Source organism: Perca flavescens, chromosome 7 (genome assembly GCF_004354835.1).
Source record: "Perca flavescens isolate YP-PL-M2 chromosome 7, PFLA_1.0, whole genome shotgun sequence".
Lineage (NCBI taxonomy): Eukaryota > Metazoa > Chordata > Actinopteri > Perciformes > Percidae > Perca > Perca flavescens.
The window spans coordinates 13,222,058-13,233,268 of record NC_041337.1 but is presented as its reverse complement, the minus strand read 5'-3'; the positions used below and the strand labels follow the sequence as shown (position 1 = coordinate 13,233,268).

Below are 11,211 nucleotides of genomic sequence, written 5' to 3'. Positions count from 1 at the left end.
TTGGTACCATCTTTACAACTAAACACTCTCTGTAGAAACAGGTGTTTAGGCTTTTGCTGAGGGTGGTTTGACAGCACTAAATGGCACGATATTTTTTCATAATCATGATGCACACACATGTTGATAGCTGACTATCAGTTTGTTTCAGGTCATGATTTTTGTCAGATTTTGAGAGACTCTAGTCACCTCATTCCGCTTGTCATTTCCGGGTGAGTCCCGATGGCCCTGCTGCCGACCGAACATGTCAGGTCGGCCAAAATGAACGCAGCCCCCCAGACGGACGACGGCACGGGACACACCGAACCGATTTGAGTCACTGACCTCGCCAGATTGTCCCACGGCTGATAATCGGCCTGATGTGTCTCGGCCCTTAGGTGAAGATACTGGACACTCCCTACCAAAGCTGCAGCCATGTATGTATTGGCTGTAGCGCTTGGATGTGGGTGTGGCCATGCCCAGTCAAACCCACCAATAGAAACTCTTATCTAAGCCATTTTTGACTCGCAAAACTTTAGAATCAAAACTTTTTGATTCAAAAGAAAAAAGAGAAACTTGGTTTTTGATTGCAGTGAGAGAAATATGCTCTCAAACAGGGTGTTTTTTGCGTGGGTTATAAAGAAACAAAAATAACTCCATAAGAAAAAAAAATACTGGGAACCAAGCAATGGGCCTGTTCGGCAGGCACGCGTACCAAACGGCACTGCACTAGTTTAATAAAAATTGCAAAGACCATAAAATTCACTTCACAATCGATGGCTGGAAATGAAAAATATCAGTTGCTTAATGGTTGCAGGCACCAATGCACTGCAGAATTTCCAGCCAATCAGATCTGTGGCAACATCCTTCCTCCGCATAGTCGGGCAATTAGTCTGATTCTGTCTTTGTTTTTTTTCCTGGACTGCAGTAACGAGGGACGAGTTGGGGCTGTATCCACATTTTTGCATTCTGTCCTAATCAGTTTCCAGGTATCAGACAAGCTCTGTGTCCACTCTTCTTTCACTGTGATCTCGTCTAGCCTTCGTGACATCAGACCAACATCAGAAGACTGATCCTTTCAAAGTTCAACCAGACCCTAACCTCCTCTTCCCACAGTGACACAGAACAGAGCGCTTAGCCTAGGGATGTGTAGCCTTGTAGCGCCCCGGCCGGCACCTCCGGGGGACAGTCCTTGGAAAGCAGGCAGACCTTCTCTGACCTAACACCCCAAAACACTCTCGGAGGCTTCAGACTCACAAGGCTGTTCCCCTCACAAGAACCTGTGACACTGCTAAAAGCCAGACCCTGACTGGAGGTCAGTGTGAATGGGAAGTCTGGAATAAAAAGTCTCAGTGGAGAGAAAAGCAGCCATGTCGTTGCACGGTGGCTAAGATCTGACACTGGTTAAGATTTGTGAGACAGCTTATATTGATGCTAGGCTAACTGTTTCTATTCTATTTGAATAGTTTATTACATAATGTTGTATATCAACCACTTCAGAATTCTTTACCTTTTCTCTACTTATTATATACTCAGACAAGACAAGAGGTTGTCCTCTTGTAAATGCTGTTAATTAAACTTTGAAAGATAATCTCCTTGAATCCTTTATAGAGATTTTGGGGGATTTTGCCAGATATGGTTATATGGACCTTCTAAAAAATTATTTTCTTTAATCTGGAGTCTATATTTAATCTTTTTTACTCATTATTTATATTACAAACACATAGGCTAAATAAAATGCTGGAAAAAAAAAGTATTTAACATTTCAGTAGCTGTTGAAACATGGCAAAAAGCTGATGTTGTTGGTAAAAAGTAGGACTTCTGAGAACAAATTGAGACATTAGGTTTGAAACAGTAGCCTAGAAATCTAGACGCACCCTAGCGGCAGCAAATGTAATTTGCAGCTGTTGGCTTGCGATCTGGAAAAAACAAATTCTGGTCAGGCCAATCACATCGTGTATAGAGTCGGTGGGCAGGCTTAACATAAGGACGGCAGAGTTGCAACGGTTTCGCGTGAATTCCCTGCTACTTGAAAACAAAGAAGATGGCTGCTGCTGCTGGCGAACAGCCGTCTTTAGAATCGGCTTTGGCCGCGACTCTGGAATATTCGGAGTTAAGCACTGAAGTCATTCTTAATAAAGGAAGATGTAAGAGTGCAGAGGGAATTTGAAAGACAACCATTTATCCCGCCTCTCGGATTGAGCCCTGCCAATGGTGAGTTCTCAGACCCAACATCTTGATGTGGGTCTGGCTCGTCAGGCTGTTGAAACAGGGTTCCCTGCGTGTCTTTCAGCAGAACGCAACTGAATCTGATGCCTCTCCGCTCAAGGACACAGAGCGTCCAAGGGACAAGAAAGAGCTTGCAGCACTGATTGATTTTGTCATGTTTCTTTTAATTTGTTACACATGATGGATGCAGAATCTGTACCGTTTGTGTGCGTGGCACTGGGACATTTACAATGGAGACTCTCACTTTATGATCTCCCCCAATACATTTTAAAATCCTGCTCAACCAATAATCCAATGAGAGCTGCTTACCTGTTGTAGATTGATACGTGTTTGCATTTTTGTCTTTGTCCATTATTACTCTGATGAAGATACAGTGGTGCTGAAAACTTAAGTCTGTTTGCACAATGAAAGGCTGCAAATCAATCAGTGTGCTCCATTCTCTTTCTTTTCCATTAAACTAATACAGTTTATTGTATTGTGGTGGCAAGGCAGCTTAAATAAAGTAAATCTGAATTATTTCTCTATAACATTAAATATCCATGTCTAAATAAGCAATACTCAAAGTTAAAGTAAAGAAACATTTAAAAGCATTACTTACTCAAAGTTTTACACTTAAAAACTGTTATGTTAATGTTATGTTAAGAAAAAATGTTGAATGAAGAACACCTTAAGGCTATAAAATAAAGTGCATTAACATTTCAATGTTTACACTAGTGGAACAACATGAATAAGGCCAACCTGATTCGCATGACTGTAATTATCTTAAAGCACTAGACTGTACAAATAAACCATACATCCATGCAACTTTCTTTGTATCTCGAACCACTGATACGTTTATCTACGTTTATCTTATTTCATGTGAGAAGAATGTCATGAAAAATATCAAAACCTATTGCAAGCAAAATCAGTAAAATGACTTCAGCCATTGAAGAGCACAGATGATGTAGAAAGTCATCTGTGTTTTTATCTCGTCATCCTTGCTGCTGTGATTCCATAACGGAAAGTGGTTAAGATGATAATGAAAACAGGCTGAATGTCTGACCACTATGAATATGAAAATGTTGGAAAATCTGCATGACAGTCGTATGAAAGTGTGGTTGCTAAGGAGGCATTTATGTATATTAACCCTGTAAAGTAGCCTCTTTAAATTCATGAGAATCACCAAGTTTACCCTCCCTCCCCCAACATCCTCTGCACAACAAATCATTTTATCCTCCCTTCACCAGCTCTACAGGTTCACTTTCACTTCAGTGCTTCAAATGGAAAAGTTTCCCACTTCTCTGCCAACTTTCCATTTATGTGCCTGTATTATAGATAATGTGCCTTCGGAAAGACAGGAAATAACTCCTGTCATAAGTGGACATTTCACTATCTACAAGTGCTCCTGAAATGACCAAAATTTCGACAGATTTTCCATGTCATTTATCCTGCTTTTCTACATTTCTGATGCTCTCCCCGGGGTCTCGTTTGTGCAGTTCTAACAATCCATCCTCCAGTTCTCGTTACCCACCGATGATACGCAATAATTCTGATAATGACTAATTGCCAACATATTTGTTTGTGGGCAACAAATAATGAGATACAACAACAACAAAAAGCAAACAGACATATTGTTCTGGCTTCTTCAATGACTTTACACAGTGAACACTGCCAATGGCTGCGCCTCTCACTGCTAATTACAGTGGTGTGACATCCGTGTGGGCAGCGGGGTCGCTAATGCTAAGAGACCTGGGGTGATGTTTTTATTCCTAGCAGAGCAATTCGTTAATGATACACGCAAACAAATACGCAAGCACAGGGCAACTTTTTATGATAACTAGAGGTTGCATATATGAATAATGCATGGCAGCCAACAATCAAGGCATTTGAAACATAACAGGATAAGTGGATACTGTGTTGGAGAGATCTGTCTATTTACGGCAGCTGCATCTAATAAGAGGAATACATGAAACCAAAACCCTGACGGAGAAGGAAAGAGGTTTTGTGTGTGTTTCTGTATGTGTGTGTGTGTGTGTGTGTGTGTGTGTGTGTGTGTGTGTGTGTGTGTGTGTGTGTGTGTGTGTGTGTGTGTGTGAGATTTGGGTGACCTTCGGGGAACAGGTGTTGGTGTCAGCATTTACTCTGTCACGGCACATTGAGCAGCATTGTACAAATACACACAAGAGAGGGAGGAGAGAGGGGGAATGAGAGAGATAGAGAGATACAGAGTGGGTGAGAGAGAGAGGAAACACATGATAGTGTATCAAGAGGATTTATGGAGGAAGATTCATATTTGATGTAGAAGATGTGGATGGACACACAACACATGCACACACACACACACACACACACACACACACACACACACACACACACACACACACACACACAGTCTAAAGGCCAGTGAAGAAAGTTACACACAGAAGCAGTACTGAAGTATGAATATATTCATTTGATATTTCTACTCCGCTACATTTTAGAGCAAAATATTTTACTTTTATTGCACGATATTGATTTGACAGTTTTATTTACTATTACATTTTCAGATTCAAATTCTACATAACATATCTTTATCTTATAAAATACAACACTTTAGAGTTGGACCTCCTTGTCATGTTGAGTTGACAGCATTGAGAGATTTTTTCTTCTAAAATTCTAAAATATCTAAAATTGAAATAACTGTTCAAGGACAAACCAGGTAAAACTCCCCATATTTCATAAAAATTAAAACAGATGTTCAACTACATAGTTAAATGTTTTTTTTCTTTCCTCTCTAATTAATCTTGTCACAAGCCCTCATCTTGTCACTCTCTGGATGGGCCCTGACCCCTAGGTTGGTAACCACTGACAACTACGCAGCTACAAGAGTGGAATGCCTCTTACACACTGATACATCTGTATTAATAACTTTATTTATTATAACGTCAGTCACACAGGGACAGATTTTTTGCTGAATGAGCACTTTACTTTTAATACTATAAGTAAATTTAGCTCATAATTCTTCTGTACTTTTAGTTAAGTAGGATTTCTAATGCAGGATCTTTACTTCTTTCACCACTGCACAATAGTACAAATCTCATTAGTTTCACTTACCATGTTGTCAAATGTGACGTGAATGTAAATATCCTTAAAAAAACACTTTCCAAGATGAAATATTTAAAATATGTTGAGGGTTTAAAGCCACAAAAAGTATTAATATTAGTAGTATTTATTGCAAATTCAATGCATCATCTGTAAAAACGGGAATTAAAATTGTGCCTTCATATCTATTCTCTTTAAAAGCATTTGTTTCTTTTCCCTGGAGGCTTTTTTAACATAATTTCAGGCAATATTAAAGCTAAAAGACCACTGAAATGTCAAGAGGCACAGGGTAGACATGGATTCCCAATTACATGAGAACCCGTAAGAACCTGCTTTTGTCCTTTAAGGTGCTTCAGAAAGAAAAACACCTCTCAGCAACAACACGGCACACCGCACAGCAGAAGTCCTTGAATGTAGATTAGCAGGTAATAGAATTCTCATTCATGTCCTCATTATTTATTGCGTTGGTTAGGAGGGATGTTTTACAGTCACTGCACAGGTGGTTTATGGGTAGAAGAAACAGAGCATCTGTTTAACCTGCGACAAGAATCAGACACCATGTTGCGTCAGACTCAATTGCTTTCAATTTTCCCCTCAAACATTCGTCTGGACTATTGTAACAAGCAGATCAATATGAGTAAATAAAGACAGAATACCCTGTGATATCACTCCAGTCAGCCACCGATAATCACTCACACAAGCAGAACCTGCTGTGTTTCCAGACTGCACCTGTTCAATACGTTTCTATCCATTCTAAACAAAGACAAATAATGTAGTCTTTACTTAAATGTGTGCGTGCGTGCGTGCGTTTGTGTGTGTGGAAATGTGCACAACTAGACTTCATGCGCTTGTGCACTGATTCACACAACATAGCAACCTCTGCATCAGCGTAATTAGATTTCTGGTCCCGCTAATCGCTTCATTTTTTTCATACCATTATCAATGGAGGGAAACGCACTCACACAAATCTGTGTATAAGAACAGATCAAAAGTGTCTGTAATCTCTTAGGATTAGAATGCGGATCTTGGGAAAAACTGGTGCTCTTTTTCATGCTACATGCACTCATTTCCCAAGTTAGTTATTGCAGCTGCTAAGACAATGAAATGCCTGAAGCAAGAGAGCAACAGGGACTATGTTTACATGCACATAATATTCTGGGTTTTTCCCTTATTCCGAAAAAGACGATATTCTCACTAAGCTGTTTACATGGCTAATGAAAGTAAATATTCCACTAACATGTCAACAAGACGTGCAAAATACGACTTTTTCGAAGGTCACCAGCGGCGGTGGACTTGTTGGACCGTCCGAACACAGCGTCCCTCTTTCATTCCTTCAACCATTTTCTTGAAAAGGTTGGCGTAGCGATGTGTGCGCATATCCAAAAACCTGTTGATATCCAAGTCTTTGATAATGTTTAAAAGTAGCTGTGTTTCATGGTCTGCAGCCTTGCAAACTGTTGGGTGGTTGGTTTGTATACAGCAACCATAGCAACGCACAGAGCTGATCATAAGCCTGCAGTAAAAACCCAGATCGAGACACATATTCCGAAAACGCTGCATAAATGTCCAAAGAATGCGTCTAAAACCCAAATAATACCGGAATATCACACGTCTTAATCGGAAAATGCTGTATTGGGAATAAGGCCTTATTCTGAAAATCCAACATTTAGTCATTGTGTTTACATGACCTGTATCAAATTCGGAATACGGTCATATTCGGAATAATAGTGGAATATTGGTATGCATGTAACAACATACTCAATGAAAGAAGAATTAGATGCTCCAAGTCATTTGAGTAGAGCAACTTTAGGTAAAACGAAAAATGCATATTTACCCTGATTAAACTGCATTGTTTCCACCGGTATAAACCATCTAAATTCTGCATGGAACAGGTCTCAATCTGTACAGTGAAGTATCTATGTATTGGGACCATGACACATTTTTCTTTGTACTGGCTCTGTACTCCTGCCCACTGGATTTGGAATGACACAACAGTCATGAGGATAAAGTGCCAACTTTCAGCTTTAAGGTTCTCACATCCAGTGGTGTAGTGGTCCCTGGTGAAGTGGGTATACTCTCAGTTTTCACCTTTTTTTTTTTTTTTTTTTTTTTTTTTTTTTAAGTAGTCCAGAAAAAAAGCCCTGTTTTAGAAACAGTGACATGTAAGACTATGATTTAGTTTACCCCAAAATCTGTCATTTCTACTTGCTCACTATTATAAAATGATCATGACTTGATTAGGAGCAGTTTGTAGTTACTACTGGTCACACAAGCAGCCTGGATGAATGTAACATGTATTTATCATGAGGCAAACATGGTGTTTCGATTATTTTTTGAACATTTATTTAAATAAAATACTTCAAATCTGAAGTTGACAATGCATCCTTGTTCATATTTCATCTTAAATAAAACACACAAATCATTCTCTTCCAAACATCAAAACCAATCAGATAAACTTAAAAGTGCACTGTCATAAAATCGAAATTATTTGGTTTTCAATAGCTGAACACTATTTTTATAGAATACTTCATTAGATATCTATAAATATCGCTACAAATATTGAATATCATCATTTTTTGAATTAATGCTTTGTTTTGAACATGTTCATTTACCGGTAAATCATTCAACAAAATAATATGTTACAACAATATTTAGTTAACAATAAACAAAAATATATGCATTAACAACACATCAACAGTGATATACTCTCTCAACCCAGCACTGGGTTTCTGACCTTTGCTCATACTACAGTATATTCCAGACAAATTTGCTTTCTGCAGGAGCTTTCACACTGCACTGTCTAGAACGCACAGAAGAGGCAGCACGATGGCTCTTCAACCAGGTCCTTGTATATTTTCTAGGATCAAACTTGGAAGTTGGTGGGCCGTTGATATTAATCATCATCAAGTTTGATATGTTTGAGATCAGAAGGACAGCCCTCATGCAGTGCCATACAAAAAGCTTTGGGAATCTCGAAGTCAGTCTGGTTGCTACTCCTGACTTCTTTCCTAGCATGACACTGGCTCCATCAGATACAAATGTTACCCAGTTTTCATGAAGCCACTTTTCTGTAAAGCCAGCATTAGTTAAACAGGTGAGTAACGCCTGTACTATGCCATCTGCTCTCTGATTTTCCAGTTCAACAAGTTCCAGGAATATGAACTCAGGGCTTTCTTCTTGAATTGATGCTTTAATAGAAACTGTCATGACAGCTTTGTGACTTAAAGAAGATGCCTTGTCAATTAGGACAGCTAACTTACTGGATGATGCTATAATGCTACTGATGATTTTGCTCTGCATCTCACTAGCAACATGTTGTATTATTTGTGTTGCACTGTAACGTGAATGAAGTATTGAGCCCATTTTTACACCATTCAGTTCCTGCAGCTCAATGAGGCTCTCATGGTCAGAAAAGGGTCGGTTCTTTTTGGCCAGATGGTAGGCTGTTCGAAACACAGCTTCAGTTTCTTTCATGTAGGACTCAGTCATAGTCTCCACTGCATTCTCAATGGCAGCTTCTTTCGGTTGCTCTGCCACCTTCACAGCCTGAGTGTGGGCCTTGGACAACACATGTTTCCTCACCTTATTTCTCAAGACTGACAAACTTGTTGTTCTACTTCCCTGGCCAGACACTTGAATTTCAAAGTTCATCCATTCTCTTGAGAGCGATACACCTTGCTCCTTGTCGATCCCAATGGAGTTCACACTGCTACAGACCAGACATCCTGCGAAGCATAAACAAACAATGTAACTACTCCTGTATGTGTGCATGGTCCTTTACACACACACACACACACACACACACACACACACACACACACACACACACACACACACACACACACACACACACACACACACACACACACACAGTTATCTGTGCCCACTGTTTCAGAAGTTACCCAAACTATCAATCTACCTAAACTTACCCAATTTCTTGTTTTTGGATCCCAACCAGGGGTTCTTGGATTTGAAGTCTTCTGTTTGTTTAGCACTCCACAGGTCTGGCCAGTCATTATTGATGTCTACAGAAACAACAAAAATAATTATGCATCTCCCTGTCTCACACACACACACACACACACACACACACACACACACACACACACACACACACACACACACACACACACACATGTGATCACAATAGTCATCAGCAAGACATGGGTCCCCCTCTTTACATTAACAATCTGCATAACCAAGTGGAAATATTTTCAGCAAGTAAAGCTGAAGCATACAGGAGATTAGTGGGTGAAATACTTGGGAGAGTTTATTTAACAAAAAACAACAAATTTAACACAAAATGTACAAAATGTTATATAACAGTAGCATTGTAAAAAACAAACAAACATGGATACAGACAAAATAAATAGAACGTCAATAAAATAAATAACATCACACAGAAATTCATCTATTGTTACAAGCTAAATCAACATTCAAAATTAAGCTTAATCTGTCAAAATCACCTTTTGTTACAGTGTGAGGCTTCACTTTTCAATAAACTGGAGATGCAATTTACTGCCTGTATGTTCTGACCTGGTGGTGGTAGACTGGGTCCTTGTCTATGCTCACAGTGACTTGCCTGGCTAGCTCCCGGTTGAGAGCTGCCAGGGCTGCTGGTTTCAGGGGTGGGGTCTGCCTGGGCCTGATCTGGGCCTGATTTGTGCCTCTTTACAAAAAAAGTCAGCAATATCTCCCTTCCTTTTCATTGTTATCTGTCCCTATACAAAATAAGACAGTCTGATTAGACCTCAATATTGTTTTAGGCTGAATCTTAAACTATTTGTCCCCATTATTGTGTTTTAACTTACTTAAAAATCAACTACCAGCCTAGCTACTATAAAATTAAACCTGCTCATATAGGTTAGTTAGGGCTAAGTAACTTGGCTAATGTTATAATTTAGAGCTAAATAACTTGGCTAACTTTATAATTTAGACCTTTACAATAATAAACAAGCTTCATAGACATTGAGATAATCAGTTTCATCAGTCTGGTATGAAATTCTTATGAAATGGGTTGATTAAACACTTACTGAAAAACAACAATGCCCCGGTTTCCCCACATTATCCCAATCTACGTAGCTAGCTTCATAACGTTAGCCGACTCGCACTAACTATTTGCGGCAAAATCTCTTCTCCTCTAAATGTGCAGTCATATTGCCACTGGCAATTTGCCAGTTAGTTTAAAATTATGATTCATTTGGAAACCACCTTAAAACTTACCTCAGAATTATGTCTTCCATCAACTGGGGTGGCACACCGCCGCTTGTGTTATTTCTTCATCTGTTGTTTGGTCTGCTCCTCCCACACCGCGCAGCGGACTCTAAAAGCGGACTTTTTGCATAAATAACGACGAAAATGGCACCTGATCAAATGTCCTTTTTTTACCAAATGGGAGTGAGAATGTGTTGGAATGTCACAAAGCTTCTTAATCATTTTATTTTGGTGCTGTCACTCGTCATCTTGGAGCTTGGGAGTGAGAAAAAAAAACATGAATAATAACAGGCTACATTGTTTTACAGATGTGCTTACAGTGTGTAGCCTATTGAAGTCACTTCTTTTTCTAGTTTTTGTCCAGTCATGCTTGTTCTGTATGAACATTAATTGTAGAAAGAGCTTATAGCTTATGGAGATTTGTGCATATGGTTGTAAAACATATTCTCGCATTATGAATAAGCTTTGAAATTAAGCCTAGTGCTTATAAATTTCCCAGGAACAAGATTATTATTTTTTTATTTATATAGTGCTTTACAGGCTACTCAAAGACACTTTACACTAAAACCAGCACATTTAGCGCATAAAAACAGATACAGCAATAAAACCAACACATAAAACAAGCATATTAAAGCAATTAAAACGTGGAGTGAAAGTAGATTTTTTTTTTTTAAATCCATACGTATTCAGTCGGTCCGCTATTGTCTGTCGGGCTTTTTTTTCCGTTTGATA

The 11,211-nt window shown here is 39.1% G+C and overlaps 1 protein-coding gene across 1 annotated transcript; it reads right to left on the bottom strand.

The window, feature by feature from the left end:
- Positions 1–7,653: 7,653 nt before the first annotated feature.
- Positions 7,654–9,320, bottom strand: LOC114558076 (E3 SUMO-protein ligase KIAA1586). The gene is made up of 2 exons (XM_028581809.1): positions 9,195–9,320; positions 7,654–8,990 (listed from the first exon to the last, which is right to left on the bottom strand). Exon 2 carries the CDS (start codon positions 8,914–8,916, stop codon positions 8,011–8,013), a length of 906 nt encoding a protein of 301 aa, XP_028437610.1. The 5' UTR covers positions 8,917–8,990; positions 9,195–9,320; the 3' UTR covers positions 7,654–8,010.
- Positions 9,321–11,211: the final 1,891 nt, after the last annotated feature.

Coding starts and splice junctions, on each gene's coding strand:
- LOC114558076 (XM_028581809.1), bottom strand. CDS start 8,916: ATGAACTTTGAAATTCAAGTGTCTGGCCAGGGAAGTAGAACAACAAGT.